Source organism: Symphodus melops (genome assembly GCF_947650265.1).
Source record: "Symphodus melops genome assembly, chromosome: 17".
NCBI classification, from domain to species: domain Eukaryota; kingdom Metazoa; phylum Chordata; class Actinopteri; order Labriformes; family Labridae; genus Symphodus; species Symphodus melops.
In genome coordinates, this window is record NC_136707.1 from 1,250,136 (window position 1) to 1,269,748 (window position 19,613).

The 19,613-nt window shown below is 44.2% G+C and overlaps 1 protein-coding gene across 7 annotated transcripts; it reads right to left on the bottom strand.

The window, feature by feature from the left end:
* Positions 1–20: 20 nt before the first annotated feature.
* LOC306838255 (uncharacterized protein) lies at positions 21–19,446 on the bottom strand. Of its 7 annotated transcripts, none has more exons than XR_013781060.1 (6): positions 19,022–19,443; positions 8,917–9,436; positions 7,336–7,435; positions 4,970–5,042; positions 3,491–3,545; positions 1,780–2,271 (listed from the first exon to the last, which is right to left on the bottom strand). XR_013781060.1 is itself a non-coding variant. In XM_079366345.1 (5 exons), the coding sequence occupies exons 1-4, from the start codon at positions 19,277–19,279 to the stop codon at positions 5,009–5,011; spliced, it is 912 nt and encodes a 303-aa protein (XP_079222471.1). In that variant the 5' UTR covers positions 19,280–19,443; the 3' UTR covers positions 1,780–2,271; positions 4,970–5,008. The 7 variants fall into 7 exon arrangements, 5 of the variants coding, with proteins under 5 accessions (XP_079222469.1, XP_079222471.1, XP_079222470.1 ...); XR_013781061.1 differs by having other exon boundaries at positions 1,780–2,310; XM_079366345.1 differs by lacking the exon at positions 3,491–3,545.
* Between the last annotated feature and the right edge of the window lie 167 nt (positions 19,447–19,613).

Below are 19,613 nucleotides of genomic sequence, written 5' to 3' on the forward strand. Positions count from 1 at the left end.
CATTTTACACCGTTCTCTCCACACATGGATTTATTTCAAGTATATTTGTACAGAGGTTTGTTGCTTCAGTCAGACAACAGAACACAACCTCATTATGTTTTTCTTCTCCTCTAAAAGTAAAATTTACAGTGAAATGAAATCAACGTCATCACAACCTATACAGTCAAAATCTTTTTTACATTTATTAACAGAATAAAGGTTTTAAAATGAAACTCAAATAAATACACAAACACAAAAAACAAATAAACATCTTTATGAGAAAACTTGATGAGAGGACAGACATTGACAAAGCACTACATTACCCAAAATGCACCACTCACAACTGAACATGACTTTGCAGTCCTTTGCTGCCTCCGTGTATAAATCGTATCTAAGAGTTATGAGCACATGAACGACCCTGCAAAGTCGGAATTACGAGGGAGAAGTTTCGATTGTATCCGAGTTGAGATGTTCGCGTGACGTTTCAGGGCGGGAACGACGAAGTACGGACAACGTGACCTGCAGCACCTGATAAACTGCTCTCATGTTTGGCAAACCGAGGGGCGTCCAAAACGGCCTTCAAAACCGCCTGCGTTCTCTGGTCCAAACAAATCCAGACCGTTCAGGAGCAGAATCTAAAGTTAGCGTCTTTACATGGCCGATAACGACGATAGAAAAAAATACCTTCTCTTTAAAAAACGTTATATTTTCATAAAGACATTAAATCTACAGGACAACATAGTTTTTAATTAAATTAAAAATGTTTTCTTGATGACATCAGAGTGGTTGAAATCACTGCAGCATTTGGTCCTGAATAAAAAGAACATATTTCAATTCCCCGTTTGTCACATTTATATAATTTACAGCTTCAGTAATCATCATAATCTTACTTACAACATTAATCAGAATAATCTGCTGTTGGATATAAAATTGAACGCCTGAAAAAAAAAAAAATATCTGAATGGTCATCCAGACGCCATCTTTACATCCACAGTTTGTTTGTTTTACATTCAGGTGTTGAAACTTTGAAAGTGCGTCGTCTCAGAGCGAGTACAGCTTCATCTGCTCCTCCATGTCTCCCTCCGTCACCTCCCCCAGCGCCTCCTGGTTCTCCCTCAGCAGAAGAAAGATGGCCGCCAGCTGCTCCTGTTGCACCCTGAGAGGTTGAAATCACACAAACACACACAGAGACACACACACACATGATCTCCTGTGCAGCAGTGTGTGTGTGTGTGTGTGTGTGTGTGTGTGTGTGTGTGTGTGTGTGTGTGTGTGTGTGTGTGTGTATTTATGAGCTGCAGCATGTACAGCTGTGGATGTGCAACATGATTTGTGGATGTTCTGGACAGAAATAACATCAGACATGTTTCACATCAGAAACCTCACACTATTTATAATATATATATATATAATATAATATATATATAATATATCCCTTAAAAATGTTGCACCCTTAATCACCCTTTTCACCCTTAATGATGAATGACGTACAGAATAAAGAATCAAAGATCTTCTCCAAAATTACACGTTATTCTCCCGTCTTATTTTAAACAGCCTTTAAACTTTCTCTGTTTCCCTTTCTCGTCACTTGATGGCGCTGTTGCCTTTATGACGGCGCTCCCTGCTGCTTCTGTCCTGAGTGTTTTGTTTCCCTGCAGGTCTCTGGTGGGCCGTGTGACCTGGCCAGTCTAACCAGGTGTGGGCTCTCCCACCTTCACCACACACTCACCCAAACACTCAGACTCTCTGACAAACACCTGGATACACGCTGCGAGAACAAACCACTTTAACAACATGTGGAACGGTTTCACACATTTATTGCATATTTGACACATTTTAAGCAAAACACAGAAGAAGTGAAAAAAACCTCAAAAAACAACCGAGGCCCGAAGTCTGGAAGACGTTTAACTTCTTCTGTCGACTTTGAATTAAAGCAGCTCATGGCAGAACCGCAGTGAGAATCAGGTGAATCTAAAGTTAGGTTTGACTACAGTCAGGCTAATCTTCTCTTTATTTAGAGCACAGTTAAATAATTTTAAACAAAAATGTCACACTGTCTTCTATCTGTCCCTAAATTATAACTTCACACTCTGAATCTCCTCCCTCTTTAAAACTCTTCAACACAAACTCAGACGGGTAAAAACAGAGATTTTCTGAAGGCACTTTGGTGTAAAGACGTTTCGCTATTCACAAGCAGCTCTGACGTGAAATGAAGGCTTGAAATCCTTCAAAGCGCAGAGTCGAGAAGCAGCCGAGTCTTATGTCGTCATTATTGTTGTCTTCACAGATCAGCTGGAAGAAAAAAAAAGACGTGAAGATCATTCAGCCGCTCTGCAGGGAGACACGGAGACAAGGAGTCAGATTAAAAAAGTCAAAAGCAGGAATTTATTTTAATGATTTGCACTTTTATTCCTCCTTAGATTTAAGAATCCAACCATGTGTCTCTAGTCTGTACTCCCTGCTCAGAAAATGTCTGCTCAAACAGGCTGTTTGGAGATGTTCCCTTCATGACATCACAAAGGGCAGTAGCCCCTCCCCCAGGTGGGTGACACTCCCACAGCTAGGTGTTTGTTCTGCCCTCTGAGTCTGCCTTCTCACCGTAAACAATAGGACATGGAGCCAGAAAGCAGCGAGTACACCCGAGCCCTTCCAGAGAGGGGGCGTGGCCAGACACAGCTCATTTACATATTTAAAGCTACAGACACAGAAACAGCCTGTTCTGAGCAGGGCTGAAATAGAGGGGTTTATAGACATGATCAAACACAGGATCAGAGTGGATTTACAACAACACACTCTGAGACTTATGGTTAAAGAGAAGCTATAAACTATATATTTCTTAATTCAAAGTTAATTTCCAGGTATTGTAACCCAGAATGATGCATCTGGAGTTCATCCTCAAATTCAGCCTGTTTCCTTATCATTGTAAAGTTTGCATCAATATCTTCACTATAACATTACAGATGGCTGTAAAAGTCTAATTAAGTCCAAATGTCCCAAAAAATAATAAATCTCTCTTCAAAATGATGAAACATCGATCGTAGTCTGGAAATGAAACACAATAAGTTGTTTTTTTTATAAAAGAAGCTGAAGCTACTTTACATGCAGGCAGGAGTTACTCATGTAGGTTTTCTACACTAGATCAAGTCTAAAACTAAAAAGCTTTATTAGTGATAAAAACTGATTTTTGATTAGTTGGTGACCCTGAGAGCTCAACACACCACAACTGATTAAAAACAACAAAACACACCACGGCTGATCCGACTCTCATGGATACGGTTTGTTGTTTTTATGAGTCGCAGTAAATTGATCTTTCTGTGACTGACACAAATTAAATTTTTAGAGATTTTAAAGGAGCAGTATGTAACTCTGACACCTAGTGTTTAAAATGGGTACTGCGGTCCAAATTCAAAACATCATAGAGAGAGCTGTTTTTTTCCCAAAACCTTGACTGAAGCCTCTGACGGACAGGATGTTAGTGTGTGTGTGTGTGTTCAAATCTCAAAGCACTCACCGTTAGCTGCGTGTGTTAGCGGGCGGCATGCGGGGGGTTAGCAGCTGAGTAGAAGCTGGAAATAAATACATGAAGTAAAAGAAGAAAAAAAAAAAAGCGCTCGGTCCTCAGAGACAGAAACACCAGAACCAGCACCAGAAACCAAGCAGCACCAGATGGAGGCAGAAACATTCAATTTCACATCGTTTCTTCGCCGTATTGTTTTTCACGGTTTTTGTTTGGTGAAGCGTCTTTTGAGTATTTAGGGGTTATTTATTCACCACTTGATGCTGACAGCCATAACTAGAAGCTTTAGGGACGGTAAACTTCTTGCAGGACGTTTGTCTCGTGTGTCCTTGCATTGACTCATCGATGAACTCGACACCGTGTCGTTTGTCACCGACGGAGAAAGTGTCCTTTGTGGTTCCTCTTTAAGCCTCCTGAGGCTTCCTATAGGACCTTTTGTGCTTCCTGTATAGATGTCTTATCCCCTCTGAGCACACATGACCCACATCGTCTCAGGCCTCCTTTGTCCCCTTTGCCTGTGTGTGTGTGTGTGTGTGTGTGTGTGTGTGTGTGTGTGTGTGTATACAGGGAAAGGACGGGGTAATCGGCGGTTTGATGATTCCTGGTGTGTGTTTTCTGTGCGCTGAGGTCCAACAGGAAGGGAACAATAAGAGGATGAGAGCCGACTCCATCTGTTCTGTGACACACTAAAGGGTTGCTGGCTGTCACCGTGGGAACAGATGAACCATGTGACCCATTTACCAGGAGAGAAGGAGAGTCTGAGGGTGTGATTCATCGGGAGGACGAGGAGGTCAGTGAAGGCGTCACGGGGAGGACGGGAGGTTCAGACGCACGGATAGACTGATGCTTTTAATTATTAACCACTATGTTTTCAAAATGGTCGATACTTCACTTACGATTACGACCGTCTTTGTAAAACCGAACATTGACCATCGGGTCAGCAGGGTTGAGTATGGACCTGTCAATCATCGGTAGCCGTGTCCGATTTCACACCTTTAGTTATATTTTCTATTCTACTTCAGAAATGGGAATCATGTCGTATCAGATCTTTAACTTGTTAGGATTTTTTTTTACAAAAGGTTTAAAAGTCGCCCCCTACTGGCCATTATGTATAATTCAGGCTGCACTGGCTTTAAAAAGGAACAACAAGTAGGAATTTAGCTTGGCGCCCTTTGGCACCCTCTGGTGGTCTCTGACTGGAACTGCAAACATTGTGACGTTAACGCCTCCCCTTCTTCGACAAGCCTGAAGACGTAAGTTGTGTTAGACGACTTTCTGCAGCCGCTACGATGCTACAGCGAATGATTCGTCTCAATCTGTGATTCACACTTCTCGTGAAATTGAACAAAATTTCTCCACATAGTTGTCGTTAAGTTTTTTGCGTCAGTCTATCCGTACTGTCGGGGTTGTAGGGGTGTAGGAGGGGGGTGATGAAGTTCTGGATTTGGTTATTCAGGTAAACAGAAGTCTTACCATGTCCTTCCTAACACCCTGTGTGTCTGCTGAGGTTGATTATAGAGAAGTAAAATCGGATGTAAGCTCTATCCTGAAACGATAAAGGTTGGAGGAAGTCAGACATCCTGCTAGAGAGGAAACACACAAAACAACTCGAGGCATCGACAAACATTTTGGTTGGCTGTTCGTTTGTTGATGACAACAAAAAGGAGATCTACAGACACTAGGGGGCGCCATGCTGGAGAGCAGCGAGAATACGGGGGGGGGGGGGGGGGGGGGGGGGGGGGAGGATGATCGGAAACTTAACGTAAAGGCAGAGAGGATCTCTCTCTCTTCGTCTCACGGTCGAGCACTTTGACTGAACGTGAGTGACACATTTATCCTGGACGCCGCTCGATGCAAACTACGACAGCAGCAGCTGCAGAACGTTCTCACTCTCTGGACCCGGGGCCTGGATCTTATGGACCCGGGGCCTGGATCTTATGGACCCGGGGCCTGGATCTTAGTGCACTTGATCCCAAAGTCCGGCTCATTGGATCTGCGTGAACACAAACCTAAACATACATCGAGTCTTGATTCTAAACGGTTCCTGTCGGATCCGCGCAGCGCGGCTCCGCTCCGTCCTCTGAGCTGCACGGCGTCTCAGAAATAACAGGAAGGACTCAGACTGAGAGTGGTTGCCATGGTTGCCACCTGCTGTATCTGACTGTGAACATACCTCTGAGGAATGGTTCATGTTTTACTGTTGCATTTTTTCTCAGGTTTGACACGCCGCCTCGGTGACGGGGCGTGGCGGGTGTTGGATATAAACCAGGAGAAAGGAAAACATCAGCGCTGGGACGGGTACAGGAAACCCTCCCATGAGCCGAGCACACGGTTTATAGAAAGTTAGCGAGGAGACGGGAAAGAATGAGGAACTTGGATCAGGATCAACATCAAACTCTTTCCCTCTGCTGCAGAAATATTTATTCATCTGTGACGTTATACGATCCTCCTCGGTGTCTCTTTAAAACTCGACAGAAACACAAGTGAGGCCGCGCTGCCAGGCCGCAGGAACATTTTAAGAGCTTCTGGAGGTTATAAAAAAAAGAGAGAAAGAGAAAGAGAGAGAGAGAGAGAGAGAGAGAGAGAGAGAGAGAGAGAGAGAGAGAGAGAGAGAGAGAGAGAGAGAGAGAGCGTCCAATCAGGAGAGCTGGAGACGGTCACTCCCCACCCCCCAAAAAAAGAAAAAGAGAAAATCACCAGGAGTAAAACTAAACTGAAGAATGTCCTTTTTCCTTAAACTGACGAAGACCAGACCAGAGATTACACAACATGTCTTTATTCTGTCTCAGAGAGAGCGGCCTCGGGACGAGAGGACGAAACATGAAAAGAGGAGGCTACGACGCTAAGAATAAGTCCGTTGTTAACAGCTGTAAAAACATTTACATCGATTCGAAAAGCCTCCAAGAATCAGAGTCGTGAAAAGAACGATGAAGTCCATGTGAATGAAAAGTTTGATAGAAGAGAGAGAAACATTTGGGCTTGTTTTGCCTCCATCTTTGATTGAGGGGGGGCGTGGCCTAACTCAGCTCATTTGTCAAAAGGATGATCGAACTCCTCCCGATCAAGTCGCAGTCTTGAATCGTAAACATCAAATATGTTTGCTATTTAGTTTCACAGGTCGGGCTGCCTCCGATCGAACAGCCAATGAGAGCGAGCGGACCAGATGCTGCCTTCTGTTACAGCTCACGAGCGCGACAGCGAACGTAAACACAGCTGATGGGGAATGATTTGATGAAGAAGAAAAAGGCTTAAGCTAACTGAAGTTATTACCTAGCGTAGCTAAATGTTATTTAGCTAGGTTTTTAAACTGTTTTTATTTTACAGCATTTAAACACATTTTCATGTCCGGTGTATTCCTGTTTTTCTTCTCTTCCCGAGTTAGCTTCTCCAGTTAGCCTCCCAATAAGGACGCCTCTCAGGTCATGGCTACAAATATTTAGCATAAATTATAACTTTCAGAAGGACAAATAATTTGCTCGAGCTCATTCTAGCTGCTCTGATTCTACGAGGAAAAATCAAAGCTTGAGTTAAGCTTTTTTTTTTTTTGCTTTGGTTCATCTTTTCATTTCACTTTTTTTTGTGTGTAAAGTTTGTAGCCTGAGAAAAGAGCGAAGAAGCCCTCCACCTCTGCAGCGCTGCAGGATGAGCTCCTCCTCAAAGCAGCTTTGTGTTGTTTCTTTCATGCAGGTGAAGGACGGGCAACATGACACAGAGCAGGAAGTGTTGGTGTGTTTGAATGAGCGTGCACACGTCATGCCTTCGCATCACCATCATCATCAGCGTGCATGCAGCGGGTTGGGGGGGGGGGGGGGTGGAGGGGGGAGGGTGTTTGGACTGACCTCTGCTCCTCTTCGATCTCCTCCTTGGTCATCAGCGTCTCAAACTTGCTCTGCTTCTTTCCCGGCGTGAACTTCACCGTATCTTCAGCTGCAGCCACGTCTGACACACCAACACAAACAGAAGCTTCAGTGTTTAGAAAGCCGAGGCAGAAAGATCACCGTCATGGGGAACCGCTTTGAGTTTTGAGTTTAACATTTTAGTCAAAACCAAAAGTCACATTCTGAACTGTTGGTTTTTTTTAAGCACAGAATAAAACAACGTTGTATTTTATTGCTTAATTCTTCCCAAAGTGCAACAAACAAAACAGCATACAGCGTCCATTTTTTCTGCCCGGATAAAAAAAACGTTAAGTGGAAACACGGAGCCTTAAGATGCTCCTGAGATTTAAGAAGCTGCAACAAAAGTGATCGTAAAAATGTGATTACTTATCTTAAACATTTAATTGAGGGGGCAGAAATGAACCTTCAATGATTCAATAAAAAAAGAAGTTTTTTTAAATATTGAAGAAAAGTCAACATTTGGCTTCATTCTTCCTTCAAGTCTACGTCACAGAGATAAACGGCGTGTCACAGCACACACACACACACACACACACACCTGTTGGTGCACATGCTGTGTCACCGCTTGGACAGACACAAAACAGATTGTCCGTGTTGACAGCGGCTGTTGTTCAAGGCTGCCAGGTGCTTAAAGTGACTGTTAAAGATTAAGACTCCTCCTGCCGAGGCAGATGGCTGCTGAACGTCCACACACGCTAACTTAACCCCGCGCGCGCTGCACAGCTCACGCGCTCCATCAGACGCAGGAGTAAACAACCGGTCTGATTTCAATCTGTGCTGTAACATTAATCATTTCGATTCAGATAAAAACCTGCCAATCACTCTGAAAGCAAATGTTCCTGAGCGCTCTTTAATCTCGCCGACGGAGGATTTATCTGCTCGCCATCTAAAACAGGAGATGTGTTATTTTTAAATAAGAGTATTGATATGAAGCCTCGGCCTGCATCCAGCGTGTTGCAGTAAGCGCAGCACGTAAGAGCTCGACTCTGCTGACTGTTTCTTTATCTGGCGAGCACAGACGCTCACACATCTGCCCGCCTGGAGTAGAATCAGATCAGCTCAGGCGACTGATGACGGCTGGTCATAGTTCTGTGTTTTAGTCCGATGAAGGACGAGTACAGAAACTGCTGCAGAGTGCAGGAGGAGGTCATCTTGCTCTCCTACGACCTGTCTTAAATTAAAATTAGAGTAAATAAAGGAGCAATGGCTACTCCGACGCCGCGCTGTTTGTGTTAGCTGGAGGTTGAACGCTCCCGTAAAAGAAAAAGAAAGAAAAAAAAGCTCCTTGTAAATGTCTCTTTCGTTGGAAATGTCTAAATTTACTCATCAATAACGAACAAGTTCCGGTGCAGCCACAGACACATTCTGCCTCGACGTCGCCCTCTAGTGTTCGTGTGCGTCCTGCAGCTTGTGATTTTATGACGCGTTCGTTCACGTTGGTTTGAAACACTTGGAGTTGAATGTTTTGACTTTCTTCTTCTACTAATAAAAGCTGAGAGCTCAAATCAACAGCAGTCTTACCGTTGTCCAGGACTTCCTCTGGTTCTGGTTCCGGCTCGGGTGAAGCCTCTACGACCGGCTCGGGGGTGGGAACGCGTTCCTCTGTGGATTCGGGGATCTGCTCAGGTTCGGGTACAGACTCGACCACGGGCTCTGGTTCAGGCTCTGTGACGACTTCAGGTTCTGGGACTGATTCTGGCTCTGGTACTGGTTCTGGGACTGCAGCAGGTTCAGGGACAGGTTCAGGTTCTGGGATAGATTCTGGTACTGCAGCTACTTCTTCTACTGCAATTGTTTCTGTTACAGGCTCTGGTTCTGGTACAGGCTCTGGTACTTTAACTGGTTCTGGTTCAGGCTCTGGTACTTTAACTGGTTCTGGTACAGGTTCTGGTACTTTGACTGGTTCTGGTTCAGGCTCTGGTACTTTAACTGGTTCAGGCTCTGGTACTTTGACTGGTTCTGGTGCAGGCTCTGGTACTTTGACTGGTTCTGGTGCAGGCTCTGGTTCTTTTACTGGTTCAGGAACTGGTTCTGGTGCAGCCTGTAGAGACAAAATAATGACACACAGTTAATGTTTCTAGTTTTGTTTGGGCCGGACCTCTTAGCTCAGCGCGGAGACACTTTCGCTTTCTTTCTTCGTCCAAATTAAATCGGACTTTCCCTTTGACATGGGGCCTAAATGGGGAATGACTCACTTTTGGAACAAGCCTCCAGTGGCCACTAGAGGAACTGCATCTTCAGGGCCTTGAAGTGCAGGAACGTTGGACAGATAAAGCTTAGCGTGTTGGAGTGATCGCTGTCACTTTCAGCTCCTTCTTGAGAATCAGCGTCCGTCTGCAGCTGACACCAGGACAAATAAAACCCTCTTCAGTGACTGCCAACCTGTCCTCCCCCTGACACCTGACAGCTCACACACACACACACACACACACACACACACACACACACACACACACACACACTATGTATATATAGAGACTATATGTCGGTCTTGTCCCTGCCTGTCAGTACTGATCCACCTGTCTGCTGACTTTGCACAGATGGACATCTGAGAGGCACACGGTTTCTAGGAGAGCCTCTGTGCAGGGACAACAGACGGCAGCATGCACAGCGTCAGGTACAACCGGTGACACGCACACGCCTCTCTGCTCGTGCGGCGCTCGCAGGATTTAGCTTAAAGTCCTCACGGTTTAAAATTAAACTGCTTGTCTTTTTATCGCTCACAGTTAGCTTCCCTTGGTTTCAAATCAGGAGTTAGCTTCTGCGTGCTTTTTTAGCTAACGTTAGCCTTAAAGTCCCCTTGGTTTAAACAAGACACCAGCTCTCTTTAGCGCCGCCTGGTTACCGTCATTAGCTTGAAATCATCCTTCAGATTTTGGATCCCTGAGTTTTAAAACTCCTCGTAGGCCAAACTACGATACAATACAAAACTCCTACAGCGTTAGCATCATTGAAAAAAAGCTACTATAGTTCCCAGTATTTCATGGGCTAAACACAGACCCGAACACAGATCTCTGTCATGTGAGTTTTTGCCCCGGAGGTGTAACTGATATCCACCCTGAATGAAACAACATTCAGCTTCTGAAATGACATTTCTATTCAAACATTTTCAGGAGCCGCACTCGGCGTTAGAAGCAGCGTTTCGAGCCCCTTAGATATTCTTTCAAAAGGCCGCAAACAAATTCACGACACACATGACTGAGAGTCAAGCTGCAGTCACAGTCGGACCAATCAGAGGCGGTATACTCCCCCATACAGGAGTATTTTAAACCTCAGTTAGATTTCCCATCCAGCATCCTGTGTTTGTGTTTGTGTTGAAGGAGGACTGAAGCCTGCAGAGTCTCTGTGTGCTGCAATCATTAAAAACCAGCCTGGAGTCAGACTGCATTACAGTCCTGCGTCTAATGACTCACTGCAGTGACAACTGGTGGCACCAGGGGGGGTCGGACCGTGAAATGAAAAGGTCTCACTGTATTAAACGACTTCGTCCAGACCCCCCCCCCCCCCCTCCCTCCCCCCCTCTGTTTGAAAAATGGACTAAACTCGTCTATTCCCCTGCCTCCGAATTCCTCAGCGATGACACACTGCACACTGCGAACAGCGAAGGGGCCGACTCACTGAAACATAGTGTTCTAAATGCAGACTCATTCAGTCATTTCATGAGTCAGCAGAATGATAAAGTGCTCTTATGGGGCTGAAGCTCGGACGCACTGCGTCTCTAAATTTGGTTAAAAAATGCCGGTTGGCTGAGTAAGTCTTTAATGAGATCATCGTTTCAGGCGATCACTGATTTTAGCCGCGATCTGTTGGAGTAAATCATCCAGAAAGCTTTGGAGGAAATGATCCGAGCCAATTACACGCCACGAGCGGAGGAAACAGGAAACAGGAAACACCGGGTACATAAAGGGGGAAAAAAGTGAACAAGATCCTTAGATACAACTTTCATGAGTCATGTTGAGATCTCAACAGCTTTTAACCATTCAAAGGTTACTGGTCTGGGTGTAGGTGGCCTAGTGGTTCTGTTGCTGCCCATGTAGGAGGTCTAAAGTCCTCTATGTTCAAGTCCTTTTCTGGTTTCCGACTATCAATCATCCTGTCGATTAAAAGGCAAAAAAAAGCACCAAAAACAGATCCTTACTTCATGGAGATGATGAAAAACAAAATCAAGAAAGGTCTAAATGGATGAGGATTATGATAGATAGATAGATAGATAGATAGATAGATAGATAGATAGATAGATAGATAGATAGATAGATAGATAGATAGATAGATATAATCAAGGAGGATTCACCTGGGGCGAGTGGGAGGGGCTTGTGACCTCTTAACGTGAGAGTAAAACAAACAAAACGGTAAGTTACACGACAATAGGGCGCATCGGCGAGTTCCTGTGCAAGCTGTTTTGGTTGCTAGGCAACAAGGGAAAGCACTTAGAACGGGGCGCGCGCACTACTTTATAAACTCCAGAAGACGATAAAAAAAAAAGTCAGATTTACCGACATGCTAAACACGTGATGTAAAGATGTAAAAATGGGATTTTAAAGAGCTTCAGGAAAATGAGCTGTAACACTCGAGCTCTCAGACTGTTTCCTGATAAATATATCCGTAACATTAGCCTGAGTGCTTCTCTCTTAAAAGCCGTTTTAGCTCTGTAACAGGGGAGCAGAGGACGGCCATTAGATCTCCTGGCATGTGTGGCGTTTAGGGAACAACCTGAGCACAAACACGACAAAGCTTGAGTGGAGGAAGGAGCCCGAGGCCGGACGGACATGTGACGCCAGCTCCGCGCTCACTTCCTTTTTATTATTGCACACGCCGAGAGGGCCATTCATGTCTTCTCCTCTTTTCATTAAGTCTTGTGACAGAAACATTATCCTGACATGACCCCTTGAATTTAATTTGAGTGTTGTGTCTATTTTGTTGTTCCACTGTTTTGGTTATTTAAATGTTTTTTTTATGTCCGTAAATGTCCGCTCTACATAATAAGACCGAGCTCTCTCTCTCTCTCTCTCTCTCTGAGTTAAAATATGACTTCAGTACTTGTCGTCACTGTTGATTAAAGAAAGGATGCGCTGCCTTTTTGATCCAGTAGGTGTCGCCATTGAGCTCCAGCATGAAACCAAAACAAACCGCTGCAAATTAGCGCATGCTAAAGGCTGAAAGTGCAGTCCCGTGTCCTGCATTGTTGTGTTAGCATGCTAATGCTAGCGCTCTGTAGTTAGCTGGTAGCTTCATGTAAACTGACACAGAATGATCTAAAAACATCCAAATAATCAGTGAGTATCTTCTTCTTCTTCTTCATGACTCAAACAGCTTTTATACAGAAGGGGGAGGAGCCTGCCGTGTAAACACAGCCCTCACAACAACACAGCCAGCAGGACTCCAGCTTCTCCCTCAGTGGAGACAGTCAGGACTTTTTGTTTTAAAATAACAGAGATTGATTCTTTGGGAAGTATTGAAATTTGTTACAAGTCATTTTTGAACATGACCTCTAAGGATGAAGATCATTGGCCTGTTGGCCTGTCAGTCTTTCTCAGCACACCGTTAGATTATCCTGTTTAACAGTGTTTTACTGTTTACTCTGCTTCCTCCAGAAGCAAACTAGGCCACTGAAGTGATATTAACTTGTAGTTATCGTTAATACCTTTCATTGGCTGCTCCCTCGTTTGAGTTCGAAAGGGCGACTTAAAGCGCGTTGCTCAAAGAGCCTTTGTTTTGTTTTTCACAGAAAAGATTTCCAGTCAGTTAAACGTCGGGCTGTTTAAAAGGAGGTGGGACTAAAAACACAAAATGGAAAAATACATGAACCTCTGTAGTCAGATAATTAAGTCCCATCTACAAGCTAGCACAGAGATCCAGTCCTTTGATTCCTCTGGTTATAAAGAGCAGGACGATCCGGCGAGCTGCAGTGGTTTGGGGGCATGTGGGGCTGCGACAGACAGTTGTCGTGGCAGAGAGCCTCCATCTCTGTCCAAACACAGACTCATTGTTCCCCTTCAGCGCTCGGCCTCGTCTCCACTCCAGCGCTCCGACGCCGCCTCCACAAACCAGAGAGAGACGAGCGAGACGCTTCCGCTCTGCGCGGGAGGAGAAACGTCGGCCGCAGCTCGAGCGAACTCAGGTGAACTCAAACGCACCTCCACATCTGCTCAGAGTTATTCTCAGACAAAACAGATGCTGGAAGCTGTTTTTCATACGTCTAAGATTATTGTTGTTTCTGTGCAAACACTTCCCATGAGCTGACATACTAATGAACAACATCTCTGAGGTTACAGTCGGCTCTGGAACGAGACAGATGAACAGATTTGAGGGCTCACAAATGTAAACCAAAGCAGTGGCTCAAATGTTAAGATAAGACAAGATAATCCTTTATTGATCTCACGAGCGGAGAAATGTACAGTCTTACAGATAGCAGAAGAAAATCACACGGTGCAAAAAAGAATTAAAATAGATAGAAATATAAGTGTAGAAAGAAAAAAATATGCATCAATTAAAGAGCTAGTAAAAATATGCTAGGTGCACATTTTGCAACAACAGTAGGAAACGTCCCTCAGGAGCTGCCTGAAGGAGGAAACATCAGGACGATTCAAATTCAAACTGAAAAAACTTTATTTGTCCCGGCGGGGAAAAGTCAATTAACAGACATGATGTTGATGGTTTGAAGGGCCCCCAGTTGATTTTTGCTTCAGGACCCAGCAGACATCTGGATGCACCTGATGCGTCTTTAACATGCACAGAGCTTCTGTTCCTCGTCTATGAGATCAATGCAGACGTCGCGTTGCACTCTGAGAAATGTAATTTAATAGTATAAATAGAAAAGTTTGACAGTTCTTTATCAATCTAATAAAAAGTTCCTTGATCCTGGACTGAAGCAGAACAGCAGCAGCTCCGAACGGTCGACTCATCTTTATTTAGACTCGTCTGTCTGTAAACTCGTCTCCTCAGTTTCCTGACTCCAGCGATAAACGCCGCCGCCGCTCCTCAATGAGAGGTTGAATTTAGCAGATATAGTGACGGGTGTGGCAGCTGCAGAAGGGGCGCCAAGTCTGCCAACTTCTCCCCACAGGCGGGCGAATCAGCTGAACATGTTGTTTTGTCCTGCATCCGACCGCTCTGAGCTCGGAGAAGAAGAGGTGACGTCAGCTGAACCAGGCGAGGCCTCGGAGGGAGGAGAAATACCAACAGAGGTATTTGTGATGATAAAACAGCCAACGTTATGAGAGGTCTGTGAACGCCACACTGGATGAGTCATGGTGAGACTCAGCTATGCAAGGCCCGGCTTTATCTTTGGGAGGTTGAATCACGACCTTCCTTTATCACTGATCAGTCCATGAAATACTTTCAGTACGACCACTTGTGTTTTATTTATTCATGCAGCTTCTGTTTATCAAACTGCTGTTTGGACTCCACATCTGTGCTGAGCAGAGAACAGCTGCTCTAACGCCATCGATCCTCCCTTCAAACGGCACCGATGCGTGCACGCTCGTCTCTCCAAATATGGACAGCTGCATCGCCACCAGCGAAGAGGCGCTGACTTTTTAAAAACCAGACAGAGAAGAGAAGCTGTGTGCTCTAAATCTATTCTTCTACGCAGACTTTCAGCATTTTCTTCATCCTTCACTTTTCTAATATCAAAACAGAATCAGCTCTTTTTTTTGAACACGTTGGGTTGGAAAGCATCGCTAACCGCACGGAGGCGTCCGTTAGCAAAGAAAAACCCGCTGCAGCGTTTTGAGTGGAAGCTACCGTGCAGCTTTATGTGCCGTTGCCATTTTCAGCTGCAGGGTGGATGAACGTGGAACATGTAACTTAAGAAGAGGGAACAGGACAACATGCTAAGCACATAAATGTCAGGGAGGCAGATCAGCTCCTGCTCTGATGGCAGTGAAACACGGAGCGCGTGCACGGCTGTAAATCTATAAACAGGAAGCCGCCGCCGCCACCGCTGGGTGCTGAGCCCAGAGGACGGCCTGAGCTCAAAAATATTGTTGGTTTTAAAGTTACACAAGTTCAATAAAAGTTTTTATTTTGGGCCTCTGTTTCTGAGGGACGGCGGATAGAGCCGGAAACACGGATGACAAGAGAGGGGAATAACAAGTGCTGAAAGCTGGAGTCTAACCGAGACCAAGACAGACCCAAGACCAAGACCTGAGACCAAGACCAAGACCTGAGACCAGATTACCCTTCGACCGAGACAAGACAAAGGCTGTTATTATCCATGAGAACAAACCAAACTAAGGCCTTGACCTTTGAATCCCAGTAACGGCGTGGATAAACGGCCCTCCAGTGGCGGTCTTGCTCGCTGGAGAGAGCGAGACCTTCAAACACTGCTTTGACTCCAAACAGTAAAAAAACAAACAAACAGTGGATGATGTCAGTGAGACTAAGAGCCTGTAAGATGAATTTAGAGTTTAGAGAGCCAATTAGTGATCGGCCAATCAAGAAGCAGGTCATGACACCTGTCAATCAATCAGAAGTGAAGAGGAGAGGATGCGTTAAACAAACCAGACCATTCAGACAGATGTGTTCGGTTTGGATGCTAGATTGGAGAAGAATTTTCTCATCTTGTACCAAAAAAGAAAAAAGAGGGCTTTAAGCAGCGCTAATAAACATTTAACATATCAAACATTTTAAAAGTGGAACTTTTCCAGAGTGCAGAGTCGGTCAGGCTGCGAGGCGACACAGAGTCCCACATACGACAGAAGAAAGAAAGAAAAACAAGCCCCTCTGTGTCTCGGCTCCTCGAACAGGGACCTCCTTTATGTGGACGTTTACACAGAGAAAACTGTAAAACACACCATGATGATGCCGTCACACACACACACACACACACACACACACACACACACACACACACACACACGGACAGTGTGACTGCAGACATGTGATTTATGTCCATGAACATTAAACAGCAGACAGGAAGTCAAAGAGCTGCTCACACCTGTCTCAGACAAAGGAAGATTTGAAGTCTTCGATTTCTTTGAAGTTTTTTTTTATGCTCTTTTTAAACACAGATTAGATCATCTTTCATTCTGACCCAATCAGCAGACTCTCAGGAGGTAGAAATGCTGATAACCACTGACACCTTCCGGGTTTAAAACTGCATTTAGGACAGCTAAAGGTACCAATCTGTCTGTCCAGCTGACCCCTCCTGTGCACGTTTAGTCAGCAGGTTGCCAAAGACAAGGTCAAAGAGCTCCAGAGGATTATTACACAAGTCCGTCAGCAGCAGAAAAGCCACAGCTTTGTTTCTCCACAACACAAATGTCTCAAGAAGTGGCCAATCAAAAAAAGGGGGCGGGCTGATTTGACACACTTGAGGAAGCTCCGCCTCTTTTACCTGGATTGATTTTAAAAGTTCTGTGGCGCTCAATCATCATCAAGACTTCAAAACGTCTCTTTAGAAACCATCGAGCGATGTTTTAGACGCTCAACCAAACAGCGCCACCTAGTGTTGTAGTCCGGCCCCCCTAATCAAGTCTCAGTCAAGTCCTGGTCACCAAAGACAAAATCTGAGTCGAGTCATCGTTATCGGATTCAGGTCCTCAATGAGCCGAGTATCACGGTGGGTTTGGGTTCTCCACATCTAATGATGGTAAACACATCACAGCTGATCTTCGTGTTTATACCGTAACGACAACGTTGAATCCTTAAGTTGGCTTTTTACATCCCTACCACGTCCTCATGGAGGACGGCGGAGAAACAGGAGCCTCATTCGCCGCCTTTGTCAACACAAACTCATTTTCACTGAACTTTAAAAACCTGCGGAACCAGCTGAAGATCGGAGCGTCGAGTTCCTGATTCAGCAGGATGAAATAACACCGAGCGAGAGGACGCCAAACATCACATGGAGCCATGCGAAGGCGTCACGCCCAGCGGCAGCAGCAGGGTGCAATTTCATCGACATGTGACACAGCGAACATACACAAGTGCAAATATAGCATTCATGTCGGGCGCCATATATAGAAGCTGAGTCTCTCGCATGTTACAGCCGACGTGTGCACATTCCTCTGGCTTTTTAAAGGCCGCGCTTCGGGAGGAAGAAGGTCAGAAGGATCGAACAGACGGAGGTCAACATGCAAAATGACCTCCGGATACTAACCGAGTCTTAGAGAGACGTGTCTGCACTGCTGCGGGGAAAATCTGATTTGCATGTCCTGCTTATAGCCCCGGTAATATTCAAATAGTAGCAACAACACAGGGCGCTCGCTGTGCTATAAGCAACTGGTCTATACAGCTGCATGAACGAGCCGTCCCAGTAATCAGCTGTTGTGCAAGAAAAAAGATGCTAACTATGTTCGGGTGTCAAGCAGCCAAAATCGATGCGAGCGAGACGATAAGGGTTAACATCAAACTGGAAATGCAAAACACACGTTGCACTTTTGTTTCAGCTGCAGCCTGTAAATTGATTTTAAATATTAGGTGATCAGTGATGTGCTAAAGAGATGAACGAGTGTGCTGTCTGCACAGCTGTAAAATTTAACACCAGGTTGTAATCTATTTAAAAGAGTTAAAGCGTGTCTCGTATAAGAAGGAAAGGACCAAATATAGAGCTCTGTGGAACACCGCGTGTAAGTTCGATGGGTGAAACACGCCGACCACGATGTGATAACTTCATCAGACTGTCTCATTAAGTCCTTGAAAACAACATGTTAAAGGTTGGAGGTCCTGCTCAGGATGCCGGCGAGTGACCTCTTCACTTACATCAGATAGAAATTTCCTCTGACGGTTTCACGTTATTAACAAAATAATAATTAACTGTAATAATCAGTAGCCTCTGTTAATTAGCAAAACGATAAAACAAAATGCAAAAAAAAAAAAAAATTGAGCCTTGAAAAAAGATCCAACAACATGTTCAGATTGGTTCGTGTTGACGAACACAATAAAAAAAAACATTTTTAACAAAAGTTCAAAGGTTGTTTTCCTGCAGCTCACATAAGTCAAGTTATTTATACTTTTTATTTGATTAAATTTAGATTTTAAGGGGGGAAAAAAGAAAAAAGAAAAACTGAAGCTCCAAAAATCTGATGAATAAATCATAAATATTGACAGTTACTGTTTCCGGTTGCTTAATCGATTGATTTTTTTTTCTTTTTTTTATGAATTATACCTGTTTATTTGTAAAATGTTCGGAATAAGAAGACACAATTGTTATAAATTATTTCAAGGATGTTAAACTAATTGATTGGCCGTTGACCCTTAACATGAGAACATCCTGTTATCTGTAGTTTGAAAACAGATGGATGAATTGTATGTTGTTAATAGATTTAACCCGATTATTATTATCACTAAATATAATAACACATAAACAAAGCTCATAAAAGTCCCGATTAATTCAATAAAACAAGTTTTTTATTGCAATTAGTGTAAAATAAGGATATTTTTTAAAATAACTAATAATGTTTACCTACTGTATTTCTTTTATATATTGACGTGCGTTTGTATTTAATTGATTATTTATATAAGTAGGTTCTTTTTGTTAAATCTCTTAAACCTTTTTTTAAGCTCTTATAGAAGTTATGGATTTAAAAGAAGAATAAACAATGTGAGCTCTGATTATTTGAAAGTCGATATCTGTGCCATTATTAGCTGTTTAATTTGATTTGTTTAATTAAATCATCGATCCTACCTTCACTGGTGTCTCCTGGATCTTTTCAGCGGCTCTCATCGTCTCCACAGCCGGGGCAGGGGGCTCGGGTTTGGGCGTCGGGGGGACATGTTGTCCCAGAGCTCTGGAGGGGGGGATGTCATCTCCGTAGCCGACTTTGGGCTTCTTCTTCGCGGCTGAGGAGGCGTCGGGCTTCTTGCTCAGGAGCGATGAAGCGAAATAGATGGCGACGACGGTGAAGAGGATTGCGGGAATGATAACAGCCGGGTCCAGATCCATGATGGCGAAATAGCGCAGGAAAAAGTTTGTTAAAAAAGTTAAATTGTTTGTGTGTGTGTGTGTGTGTGATGGTGAGCTGGAGGAAGGTGTGTGATAATAATCAGGCTGCAGTCTCACACACACACTGAGCAGAGTCCCGCCTCTCCACGCAATCTAACCTGAACAGCTGTCAACACACGCGGAGAGGAGACCGCCCACTTCCGGGTCAGCGTCCAATCAAAATTAAAATATCGAAAATATACAAAATAAAAGAAAAGAAAAGTAAATAATAATAATTTGGCTTTCAAAATAACGTCAAAGAAATTGACAAGAACATTTTTTTAATTCAAATAAT